Source organism: Staurois parvus, unplaced genomic scaffold (assembly GCF_062004578.1).
Source record: "Staurois parvus isolate SC_StPar_1 unplaced genomic scaffold, SC_StPar_1.0 ptg001462l, whole genome shotgun sequence".
Classification (NCBI taxonomy): domain Eukaryota; kingdom Metazoa; phylum Chordata; class Amphibia; order Anura; family Ranidae; genus Staurois; species Staurois parvus.
The window spans coordinates 237,694-251,453 of record NW_028319258.1 but is presented as its reverse complement, the minus strand read 5'-3'; the positions used below and the strand labels follow the sequence as shown (position 1 = coordinate 251,453).

At 43.7% G+C, this 13,760-nt stretch overlaps 1 protein-coding gene across 1 annotated transcript; it reads right to left on the bottom strand.

The window, feature by feature from the left end:
- Nucleotides 1–838: 838 nt before the first annotated feature.
- On the bottom strand, nucleotides 839–5,605 carry LOC149435833 (perforin-1-like). The gene is made up of 3 exons (XM_089662374.1): nucleotides 5,067–5,605; nucleotides 3,333–3,699; nucleotides 839–1,699 (listed from the first exon to the last, which is right to left on the bottom strand). Exons 1-3 carry the CDS (start codon nucleotides 5,603–5,605, stop codon nucleotides 968–970), a joined length of 1,638 nt encoding a protein of 545 aa, XP_089518500.1. The 3' UTR covers nucleotides 839–967.
- Between the last annotated feature and the right edge of the window lie 8,155 nt (nucleotides 5,606–13,760).

Sequence of the window (13,760 nt, the reverse complement as noted above, 5' to 3'; positions counted from 1 at the left end):
AAGCTGGAGAGTCCAAAATCAGACTCCCTTCTGCATAGAAACCAATCAGCTTCCAGGTTTCATTGCCAAAGCTTCATTGAACAAGCTGAGGTTAGAAGCTGATTGGTTTCTATGCAGACGGGAGTCTGATTTTGGACTCTCCAGCTTTAGTAAATAAACCCCATAGAGTCCAGTTGCAGTTCAAACTTCACAAACAGTCCAACGGGAAGGAACCCAACCAGGAAACTCACAGAAGTAGCAGCAATGTACAACAGTCTCGGATGTGCTGACAGCGGCCTGGCTGGTCTGTACCCAAATGGGAGGGATCCAGAAAGGATAGTGTGTGCTTATCCTTTCTCTACTTGTCTGGAACCTTTCCCTTCCGCTATTCACTGTCCTTGTCAGAGGGTTGACCTGTCCCTACACTACCCACTTTGCAGAAATGCATGCCAAGCCCGGGAGCCAGGGCTTTAAATAAACTCTGCCTGACCCAAGATGACCGCCAAAGCTGAATGGGGTGGCAATATCTAACCCTATCACTTCCCCCAGTGACCCAGGAACCCATAGAGGAGCATGTTCCTCTTTACTTCCTCTCCCTCTGCAATGCCACTTTCTTTGAGCACCACGTTTAATGGAGGAAATAGGCTGCACCTACCTACATATTAAAGTATAATTATCAGAGGTAACTGCAATTAATTTTGCATTCAAATGACCCACTGTGAGTGTCCTCTTTAAGTCTGCTGATTATCCTTTCTCTATCCAGGTTGAGGGCAGAAGGAGGACACTACAGTATTTGTTAACTGTAAGTAGAGTCATCTGACTGGCTGTACCATGTGACAGAACTTTGGTAATCTCAGGGATGGATGGACAGAAATACAAAACCTTTGGTGGGGTAAAATGTCTACTTTTTGAATGTATTTAATCTGTGTATATACTTTTTACCTTGAGTTCAGCTTTAAAAGTAAGCAAGTTAAGTAAGCAACTTGGCTCAGGGAATACACGTCATAGCGGTGGAAGCCGCATAGCCTGTACAGAGGGGGCCAGTCAGGTGCGGGAGGCATTGTGCACTCACTGTAAAAGTCACACTGCCATATTGAAGGTAACAAACCTCGTCCTTCACTCCATTGTTGACTGGTTTCTGACACGTTCCAAGCAAGTCATCATATATATTATCCTCATCCCAAACCTCCACCTTCAAGTTAGACACCAAACTGAGTTCCAAAATCCCGAGGTCAAACCGTGATCTCCAGTTTGGATTATCATTGTTCAATATGGTGTGTGTCTGAGCAGAAACTAATCCAACACTTAATTTTACAAAGGCATCAGTCTTCGAGGTGTAGTCACCCCAAAGATTTGAGGCACCTTGTACAGTGACCACCACCTTGGCAAATCCCTTTTTGAAAGGGCAACAGTTTATATTTTTGATGGAACTACCAAGACAAAAGCATTTGCACTCTATACCAGGAATCAGCTGTGAACCAGATGGGCACGAGCAGTTTTTAGTTAGCGCCTTCTCTCTAATGTAATCATTGATGGCCTTCTGTAGGCCTTCTCTCTGAGGTCTGCTGAATTGAACCAGGTTGTGGATGGGCTCCAGAGAGTAGGTTACTATATCAGGGTCAGTCTTTAGGCTTTCCATCCAGGTCTCAAAAGATGCCGCACCTTCTCCGTTCTTTCCATCAAAAGAGAGCTGCTCAGATGTGATCTTTCCTCCTCTTACCTAAAATTCACAAACAGAAATTAATGTTCTTATTGAAGGAACACATTCTCATGTAGAACAAAAAGTTCCAGGTTGCTGCCCCCCTGGCGGAGCAATTGGATTGAATTCTCATTGCTGCTTCATTGGTGCAATATGCTACTATGTACTGTATATGTACAATTCACCCACTATGGCTCTGTATAACATGTACTGAACTGCTAAGAAACAAAGTGGCAATTTGTCCTTTTCATCTAGATGTTTGATCAAAGTGCACATACCTGGTGAAGACTGGAATGTTATGGAGGCCTCTCTTGCACCTCCTGCCCAACACTCCTGAAGGTGGAGATAGAGAGGGTGAGGGGAAAGAGTGGCGTGAGTGCCAAAGTAGCTGAATGGTGCTGTCCACTCTGTAGGTGGATAGAGCTGGTAGTCCTCAGAATGGAACGCAGGAGCAGCTTGGCACCAGAGCAGAAGATGAAACAGGACCAGGAGACAGGCAGCATACAGCAGTCAGCAGTGACCTGGCAGCCAGGCAAAGCGGTACTGAAACAGTAGGCAAAGGCAAGTCCAGTAAACAGGCCGAGGTCATAGTAATCAGGTGAACAGAGTTCAAGCAGGAGCCAAAGCGAAGTCCAAAGGCAAGCCGGGTCATACACAGGTAAGCAGGTATGGCGGATCAGGCTACTGGAACAAGCTGAAGACCATTCAGCAACTGCTCATCATGACAGACCTGTTTAAATAGGCCATTGGGCGACAAGTGTGCATGCTGATTAGAATGCCCGTGAGCCCGTGCTCCCCATCCAACCTGATGGAGCTTGAGAGGTCCTGCAAAGAAGAACGGGAGAAATCGCCCAAAAATAGGTGTGCCAAGCTTGTAGCATTGTTTATATTGTTTGTAGATTGTTAAAGAAAAACATTTATTTAATCCATTTTGGAATATGGCCGTAACATAACAAAATGTGGTAAAAGTTAAGCGCTGGGAATACTTTCTGGATGCACTGTATATACTGGGAATACTTTCTGGATGCACTATATATACTGGGAATACTTTCTGGATGCACTGTATATACTGGGAATACTTTCTGGATGCACTGTATATACTGGGAATACTTTCTGGATGCACTATATATACTGGGAATACTTTCCGGCTGCACTATATATACTGGGAATACTTTCCGGATGCACTATATATACTGGGAATACTTTCTGGATGCACTATATGTATATACTGGGAATACTTTCTGGATGCACTATATATACTGGGAATACTTTCTGGATGCACTATATATACTGGGAATACTTTCTGGATGCACTGTATATACTGGGAATACTTTCTGGATGCACTGTATATACCGGGAATACTTTCTGGATGCACTGTATATATTGGGAATACTTTCTGGATGCACTGTATATACTGGGAATACTTTCTGGATGCACTATATATACTGGGAATACTTTCTGGATGCACTTTATATACTGGGAATACTTTCTGGATGCACTGTACAAAACCACTATCTATTTATTTAAATTGAAACCTTAGATACTGTATATATAAAGGACTCAAAAGTAATTAGCAAATTAATTTTAAAGAATGGTATAGTTTTATATGTAAGCAGTATATGCCAACTATACCTATTCCTGTTGTACAACTCACCTCCCAACTCGTCTCATTGAATGTCTGATGGAAACTCCCCCCCTTGTTGAATTTTTGGCTTAGTTCCTTGCATTCAGTAGCTTTGGCACTTGCTTCAGCTTTCCCAGTGACGGCAACGGAGGCCTCCAGGCTAAGGCAATCCTTCAACTTGTCTATGGAGATGCCATCCATGGAGATTTGGCAGGTCTTGATGGCGTTGACTTCTAGCACTTGGCCCCCTACATCTGCTTGGCTGATATAATGAGTGCCGTAGATGCTAATTAGAAGTCTGTAGTGAGCTTTAGTGCTGGCATCATAAGTCAGTGGCAGAGACTTCAAGGCCCGGCTTAGGTCTTTGTTCAGAAGAGGAAGGTCTGAAAGGTGGAAGCTGGTAAAGGGACAAATTTAGAAAGTGTCAATAAAAAAAAACATGAATTAATTTTTCCTACTATTTTAATGCTTGTATCCGGAGCATCCTGTTACTTTGGGGATATCATTTTGGCTGATGCCCACACTATTCAATAAGACAGCTGAGTGGCCATCTAGGTAATGCGTTTCTGTACTGAGCAAATTAGTGAAATCTATTTTATTGGAAACAAAATAATTTTGCAGTCAGTGAATAGTGATGGGTCGAACACCCCCTGTCCGGTTCGCAGTCGAACATTTCAACCAAATGAAATTCGATTGTGAACTTCAAACAGAGGGGACAATTCACTAAGCGGTATCTTGCCGCATCTAAGTGTGCAGTAAGCTACTTACAACATTCTTTATTGTTTCAGCTGTCAGCTGAATGTAAAAAAATTTGCCAACATTGCCAAGGAAATTTTTTTTTTTTTCAACGAGTGGGGTCCCCCCCCCCCATCTATACCAAGTCTTTCGGGTCTGGTATGGATTTTAAAGGGGCATCCCCATGCCAGAATGTTTTTTAAAAAGGTGTGGGTCCACCCAAAATCCATTCCAGCCCCTTATCTGAGCATGCAACCCAGCAGGTCAGGAAAAGGAGGGGGGGCAAGCGAATGCCTCCCCCTCCTGAACCATACAAGGCCACATGCCCTCAACATGGGGGGTGCTCGCTCGCTCCTGTAGTGGAAAAATGACAGGAGACAGTCCTTGACAAGTCCTTTATTAAAATACAAAATGTTAAAAATGTCCCCCCGAAGTAGAACCGGCGTCAATCAAGATGCCCGCCATTACCGCCAACCCAAAAAAAGAAAAAAAAACTCAAATGGCTCCCACCATCTGACAGCTGCACCGGGATGACAGTTCTTAAATAGTGTGATGATGTCACAAGGGGGCGGGGTCAGGGGTCACCTCACTCCCTTGTGAAGTCATCATGTGCTATGATTGGCCAAAGCATTGCACTTGACCTGTGGTAAGGTGCATTGGTTTGGCCAATCACAATGCACTGTCAGGGTGCAGTGCATTGTGGGATATGGCAGGAAACAGTCAGTCGAACACCCTTGCCGTTCGTGTAGTTGCTGAACACAGGAACGGCTGATGTTTAAGTCAGTCTAACATTTGACTCAAACGTACAGCCCATCACTACCAGTGAACAGGTCTTTTAAAGTAGTGAATGGAAAAACTTTTGGAACTCCTAACTTTTTTTTAGTTTTATAATGATATTATGTTATTTTTGATTTTTATACTAGACAATCTGTGTTCCTTGCACAGGCAACTACACCTTACAATACTATATAAGATTGGATATGGGTTGTAGCATCACATCTTTGTTATTTTGGATTTCTGAAGACATACCTGTAATAGACACAACTCAGATGGTGCTTGATGAAGGTGTAACGGTCTGTACTAGTCTTACTCTTACCAAATTGTGCCATTTGGGACTGAGAACCAGCCATTACTAGCTTGGCAGCTACTACCTTATGGTGGAGTTCTAAACCAGTTTCCCAATTATTCTTCACCTCAGATCCAGATTCCTCAGCAAGCGATGTAGAAGAAAGGAAGATCTCACTGTTGATCTTCCTAGAACAGTATGACTGGGGCCTCCAGTCCAAAATGGCATGGGGCAGCTTTTGCCAAGTCTTGTTCATATATGGGTTGTAACAGACAGTGCACGTGTTGTCCTCTGTGGAAGACTGCTGGAGATCTAGCAGGTAAGCTCTGGTCTGCTTCATGGTCACAATATCAAAGCCTTGACCGAGAAGATTGTGACCGGGGACAAAGTGGACTTTATCACATTCTGGTTCCTTTGCAGTACGGCAGGCGAAGCTGAGTGGGGGATGAACTTGGCAGTAGGTAGAGGTGGTAAAGCTTAGAAGAATCCAGATGAGCCACATATTCAGACAGTTACATAGGTAATATACCCTGAAGAAAAAGGGGAACAAAAAAGATCAAAGTTAGAACCCCTACTGATATACTCTATTTTACAGTTTTATGTTTCCATATATTCTTTTTAAAAATCCACTAGAGGCTGGTAACAGGGGCACTGATCCCCTTAACAATTTTTTTTAAAGCAATAAATGGAGAATCAAGTTTGAAGGGAAAAAAACAGAAAGTAAGCTCTCTACAGTGCTCTGGGTTTCACCAGAACTGGATGTGAGGGAAAAATCTCTCCAATGAGGATTAGGGATGAGCTCAAGTTTCATTTCAAACCAGGGGCGGACTGACCATTTGGAAACTCGGGCACTGCCCGAGGGCCCGGGGTCAGTAGGGGGCCCCATGAGATGCCCCTGGTACCTTTTTCATAGGTTTTTTGAGTTTGGACAAGGACACAGGGGCCCCATGATCCCCTATAGCCCGGGGGCCCCAGGAGTTGTCAGTCTGCCCCTGTTCCAAACACAAGTTTGTGCTAAACTTTGTGTGATTGGGCATTCGGATGAACACCCAAACATTTGAGCTGAAGGTTTAGTCCAAACATACATTTGGATTGTTGAGACATTCAGACGAATGCCCAAACACTAATCCATTTGGTGAGAACCAAACTTCATGTTTAATAGCAGTATTACTCTATATCTCTGTTGTACATCACAGCTTCCTACTGTCAACACTAGTGAGTGCAACCAGAATCCAATAAGACCCCAGACCGCAGACCCCCACAACCAGTGCGCAGGGGTTGTCAGGAAAAGGCTCATTTCCTCATCAGCTTGGGTCTCCATGGCCAGCCATGTTACATGTTCAGATTAAGGGTTTAATAGAACATTTTAGGGGGACCACATGTAAAAAAAAACAGCACACAGACCCTGCCACAAACTCTCCCCCAAAATACATAGCAGACCCTTGGGGGGGTGCTTTGTGTTGTTTTTTGTGTTTGTTTTGTTGGGTTTTTTTTACAATGAAGCTGTCAATGACAGCTGTCAAGGTAATTTGCCAGCAATTAAAAACAAATTTCCATAATAATATGAAGGATTCATTTTTATTATACCCTCTAGTTGGATATCATTTTATATGTGTATTTTCTTGGTCTATAGTATTCCTGTACAATGGTACATCAAACTGTATTAGCCTACAAAAACAGCATGGTGATCAAACCATAACTTTTAGCAGCCTATCTCAACCTTTTTTACCCAAGAAGAACCCTTGAAATAATGTACAGGTCTTGAGGAACCCTTTCATTGGAGGTCAGTGGGACAAATGCCCCTTCCATTAGTGACAAGTTGCAGAATGCCCCCATTTACAGTGGTGGTCAGAATGCCTCCCTTATAGACGGCTACACAGATTATTGGTGTCATGCAGCCGGCTCTGCCAAGTGGCTTTGACCTCACAAATGTGTAGGCACCATATGGAGGTCAATCAGCCACAACTCAAGGAACTCCTAGAAACCTTTGGAGGAACCTCAGGAACCCACAGAACCCTGGTTGAGAATGGCTGGATTACAGCATTCATGCTCACATATTGAAGATTTGTATAATCTACAGCAGTCATACTAGAGATTATATGAGCCTCACGGCTCACCTTCATGACAAAGTTCACTCATACGCAGTTTAGATTGTAAAACTAATATAAAAGCATAAAGCTATTGCATTCAAAGTTATAGAACCCATTGTAACAAAGGAATAACCTTTAAGAACATAAAACTAAAGTTTTGTCTGGAGAATCTTGTCATAGAGTCCTACCTTCAGAAAAACTCCTGTGCTATGAAGGGGTGAAACCAAAATCGGAGCTCAAGGAGGTAAGCTGGTAAAGTCCATTATAGTATTTCACTCTGGCAAAACATTTTCTGGGTTTTGTTACCACATTAAAAAAAAAAGGTTTATTCGTGCGCGTAGAAGAATTTTAAATCTGTTGTGAAGATTTTAACAGAGGCATTAACATTGAAAGCGTGTATTATTTTTGTTGAATGGTTTGGCACAGTCCAAAAGCTTCACGACAAGCTCATTTCTTAACTCATTGCAGGCCAGAAATATTTGGTAAATATTCATATATGTATACCTTCCGACTTTCTGAGATGATGAATACCTTTTAACAGCATATGTAAGCAAAGGACCCCCAAGATACACAGGCCATCAACAATTATAGATGTTGAAAATGTCTTTATGTGCTGTACAGGACTCCGGGGAGGGTCCTCGATGAGAGGTTTGTGTATCTCCTTTATATTAGTTGTGGTCCATTTAAAGGGATTAATATGAAGCAATTTGGAGTGCTTAGGGATTCTCGCTCATGTGTATTGAGTGGAACAGGACCCAGTTGTAAAAGGGTTGTGAGCAGGGCTGATGCTAGACTTTTTTGTGCCCTAGGCAAGACCAGCTACTTGCACCCCCCTAACAAAAAAAAATAATTTTTAAAAACAGTAGAAAATATTAAATCAACAAAACATGAAACTGCTACATTTCTTTTAATTTGCAAAATAAGTGCCATAAGATACCACCAGCACCAATATTAAAGACAAAATCAGTGTCCCAGACAGACTGTATCTGTGGCTGGCAGTGGCAGGCTGACAGTTGCAGTGAGTGGAGGATGATGGATCCACATTCTAACAGATCCCAGCCTGGAATTCCCCAGGCAATGGGGGGAGATAAAATGCTGTGACAGCAGGCAGGTGAACTGTGCGATCCCACATGGTGACAGATCTGACACAACACACCAACACTGACACAGGTCAGCAGGCACTGGAAGAGGGACCATGATGATGTCATCACTTACTGACAAATTGCACATGTGATGGATGGCCAGCCAGGTCATGCTCACACAGACATGGGATATCAGAGTCAGACATTACCTTCCTCCGCAGGTGCAGTTATATCTCCGCTGATCAATGGGAAGAGAAGGGCTGGAACTCCACAGTGATCATTAGCAGCCAGCCGGCTTGCAGTAAAGGACTGAGTCTGAGAGGAGCACTGTAAGGATTGGCAACTCACCTGCTACACTGGCCGCAGGCTTGGGCATCTTTCTCCGTCCTTCTCTGTACTCTCCTACTCTCTGCCACCCCACTCCTTAGCTGGAGGATCATTCATGACCCACAGAGAGAGAGTGCCGTCCTGTGCTGCACCCAGGCACCCCTAGGTGGTAGTGCTCACTAGGCAGCTGCCTAGTTTGCTTAGTGGAAGCACCGGTCCTGGTTGTGAACTGTATGGCTATTGAGATGCTGCTGGGCTCTTGTAACTTTCCTGAACCCCTGAAGCAGGTGGGGACTTTAAACTCTGTTGTGGGACAAGTGTATGCTGGCGGTGAGCTGAAGTTATTGTTTTCGTGTACCAGAGTCATGGACTATTTTGCTTGTTTCAAGCTGAAAAAAATAGCTGGCTATTGATCCAGACCTCCAAATATCACACTTAATATTGGTGTTTTAGAGATAACAAATGAAGTAATTTAGAGGTGTGATGGAAGGTTTAGTATAATATACAGTCATGGCCAAAAATATTGTCCCCCCCCTGCATTTCAGTCAGACAATGCACCACTTCATCCAGAAAATTGTTGCAATTACAAAGGTTTAGGCATTCTCATGTTTATTTATTTTGTTTGTATTGGTAAGACACAAAAAAGTGGAGAATCCAAATTTTTCCAGTCCATTTTTGGGGTTTTTGCATGGAATGCTTCAGATTTGGCTTTTTGTTTCTCAACTTTTTTGTGTCATACCAATACGAACAAAAGAAATAAACATGAGAAAGCGTAAACATTTGTAATTGTAACAATTTTCTGGATGAAGTGGTGCATTGTCTGACTGAAATGCAGGGAGGGGACAATATTTTTGGCCATGACTAACATTTTTGATAGTAAAATTGACTACATTTTTTTAGCGGTCAATGCATCAGACAAAAAAGAGGGACAACTAAATAGCATATAGGGACAGAGGGACTTGACACCTTAAGGGACAGTTTATAGATCATGGGTATATGGACCATCCACGGAGTTAGTCAATGGCAGTTGCCAATCTATAGACCATTCGTCTATGGACCATGGGTCTATAAGTTATCCATGGAGTGAGTCAATGGCAGCTGCCAATCTATAGACCATTCGTCTATGGACCATGGGTCTATAGACCACCCATTGGAGTGAGTCAACGGCAGCTGCCAATCTATAGACCACTCATTTATAGACCATGGGTCAATAAGTTATCCATGGAGTGAGTCAATCGCAGCTGCCAATCTATAGACCATGAGTCTATAGACCATCCATGGAGTGAGTCCATGGCAGGTAACAATCTATAGACCACTCGTTTATAGACCATGGGTCTATAGACCATCCATGGAGTGAGTCAATGGCAGCCGCCAATCTATAGACCACTCATTTATAGGCCATGGGTCTATACGTTTTCCATGGAGTGAGTCAATGGCAGCTGCCAATTTATAGACCATGGGTCTATAGACCATCCATGGAGTGAGTCACTGGCAGCTGCCAAACTATAGACCATTCGTCTATGGACCATGGGTCTATAGACCACCCATGGAGTGAGTCAACGGCAGCTGCCAATCTATAGACCACTCATTTATAGACCATGGGTCTATAAGTTATCCATGGAGTGAGTCAACGGCAGCTGCCAATCTATAGACCATTCATCTATGGATCATGGGTCTATAGACCACCCATGGAGTGAGTCAACGGCAGCTGCCAATCTATAGACCATTCATCTATGGATCATGGGTCTATAGACCACCCATGGAGTGAGTCAACGGCAGCTGCCAATCTATAGATCTCTCGTTTATAGACCATGGGTCTATAGACCATCCATGGAGTGAGTCAATGGCAGCCACTAATCTATACACCACTCGTCTATAGACCATGGGTCTATAGAACATTCATGGGGTGAGTCAATGGCAGCTGCCAATCTATAGACCACTTGTTTATGGACAATGGGTCTATAGACCATCCATGGGGTGAGTCAATGACAGCTGCCTATTGGCTCGACTTACAGTCACAGTTCTCCAAACTAAGGCAAGGTTCACATCTCTGCATGTGCAGTTGATGCCTCTGTTACGTATATTTTGTGCATTTTTTGATACGTTTTCGAGCTTCATGCCTTTTTTTTTTTGCTCTATGGAAAGGGCCAGGGCCGCCGCTATTTTATGAGAAATATGATTTCCTTTAACATCTGCTGGATGATGTTGAAGATGTTTTTTGAGTCTGTGGTGGCCAGTACTCTCCTGTATGCAGTTGCATGCTGGCAAGAAGGCTAAGGGTGGCCAGCCCCAGCAGACTCCATATACTGATTTGCAAGGCCACTGATGTTGCTGGATTGAAGTTGGAGTCTTTAACAATGGTGTCAGAGAGGAGGATGTTGTCTAAGTTAGGTTCAATCTTTGAAAACTCCTCCACCCACTCCACAATACATTGGTCAGTCTGAGGAGTACTTCTAGGGATACATTGTCACAACCATGATGAACCACACTGCATAGATGTAAATGTAAAGCAAGCACCTAGGATGAATGCTCTCCCTGTACCCTGCATTCCCTATATCTGCTCTCCCCGGACCCTGCATTCACTATATCCGCTCTCCCCGGACCCTGCATTCACTATATCCGCTCTCCCCGAACCCCGCATTCATTATATCCGCTCTCCCCGGACCCCGCATTCACTATATCCGCTCTCCCCGGACCCTGCATTCACTATATATGCTCTCCCCGGACCCTGCATTTACTATATCCGCTCTTCCCGGACCCCGCATTCACTATATCCGCTCTCCCCGGACCCCGCATTCACTATATCCGCTCTCCCCGGACCCCGCATTCACTATATCCGCTCCCCCCGGACCCTGCATTCACTGTATCCGGTCTCCCCAGACCCCGCATTCACTATATCTGGTCTCTCCGGACCCCGCATTTACTATATCCGCTCTCCCCGGACCCCGCATTCACTATATCCGCTCTCCCCGGACCCTGCATTCACTATATCCGCTCTCCCCAGACCCTGCATTCACTATATCCGCTCTCCCCGGACCCTGCATTCACTATATCCGGTCTCCCCGGACCCTGCATTCAGACTGCTATTATATCTTGCAGGTTTGGTGCACTTGCTAAAAGCACATTAAGAAAGTGCACCAAATGCACAGGTTATAATAGTCGCTGATCCCGGCCGTGTGTTTCCTTAGTTTAAAGTCGAGGGCCACATCAGTGGGCTCCAAGGGCCGCATGTGGTCTGCAGGCCACAGGTTGAGCACCCCTGCTTTAAGTGGTCACAGACACTCAGAAACACGGCACATCCTCTCCCTATGTGATCCTGCATGAAAACTGCTGTAGAAGGGAGTTAGCAATTGATATCATATGATTACATCAGACACACAGGAGGAATTAGACGTACATAGCAGTGGCAGTTTTATTTTTGGTACATTTTTGGTTATACTTATTTTTTTTATTATTTCAAATCATTTTCAATGGCAAAGCAAGAAAAATAATTCATGAACATTAAAAACACATTTTCAGATTTCAAAGAATCTTCATGTATGTCCAAATGTGATACAAGTACACATGTCTGGTGTTCAGATACATTAATAGCTTCAGATTCAAGAGAAACTTTTTATTATATAATTTTCATTTCATTACATAAAATACTTGTTTTACAAATACATAATTTAATACAGGATGATGCCACAGAACACTAAAGAGAGCGAGCACAGTAACTGTTTACCTTCAGACTCTCTCTCTCTCTGATTAAAACTCTCTCGCCTCGACTACTGCAACTCCCTCCTCATTGGATTACCTTTACATAGGCTAAGTCCCTCCAGTCCATCATGAATGCTGCTGCTAGACTCATCCAATTTACCAAACGGTGAGTGTCTGCTACCCCTCTCTGCCAATCCCTCCACTGGCTTCCGCTCAACCAACGAATAAAATTCAAAGTACTAACAACAACTTACAAAGCCATCCACAACTCTGCCCTCAGCTACATCACTATCCTGGTCTCAAATTATCAACCAAACCACTCTCTTCGGTCCTCCCATGGCCTCCTGCTCTCTAGTTCCCATGTCGCCTCCTCCCATGCTCACCTCCAGGACTTCTCCTGAGCTTCTCCCATATGGAACTTCCTTGTCTAACGATCTCCTAATCCAGCCTTTCTCAACCAGGATGCCTTGAGGTTTCTTCAGGGGTGCCTTGGCATAATGTCTAAAAATTGCCCAAAACCTCTATACAAGCCAGCGGGTGGACAGGCCTGCCTTTTAGTTAATAAATCACCTCCAATGTTGGGTGTCCTACAAGTGTGGATGTTGCTGCATTATAAAAACTATTAGAATAGTTTCTCATATTTTAGAATGGGGTCCCCTTTTAAAATTATGAACAGTCTTGAGGCACCCTATTTTAGAATGGGGTGCCTCAAGACTTGTCTATAATTTCTAAAGGGTGCCTCGAGACTACCCATAGGTTTTAAAGGGTGCCTTGACTGAAAAAAGGTTGGGAAACACTGTCCTAATCTATCCACCTTTAGACAATCCCTGAAAACCATACTTCCCAATTGGGTCAAAGTCAAAAGACGTCCTTGGAGAGAAGTGGAATTCCGGGGTTATTGCTGCAGCAACTTTCAAAGCCATCCACAACTCTGCCCCCAGCTCCATCACTAACCTGGTCTCAAATTATCAACCAAACTGCTCTCTTTGGTCCTCCCATGGCCTCCTGCTCTCTAGTTCCCATGTCACCTCCTTCCATGTTCACCTCCAGGACTTCTCCTATCTGGAACTCCCTACCTCAATCTGTCCGACTATCTCCTACTTTGTCCACTCCTGTACATGTATTTTCTCCATCAGCCCATCCCCACAGTTATTACCTTTTGTATCTCTTGACCTTCTTCTTAGATTGTAACCTCTGATGAGCATGGCCCTCTGATTCCTCCTGTATTAAATTGTATTGTAATTTGTACTGTCCACCCTTATGTTGTAAAGCGCTGCATACACTGTTGGCACTATATATATATATATCCTGTATAATAATAACAACTTAGTATAGCCTATTTCTATAGAGCAGGAGAGAGGGGAGGAGGATTAAAGTGTACCCATGGTCAAGCCATGACTACAAATATTCTTAACAAGCACTAAATCAGCTTTTAACCACCTCAATACCTTCCTATAAT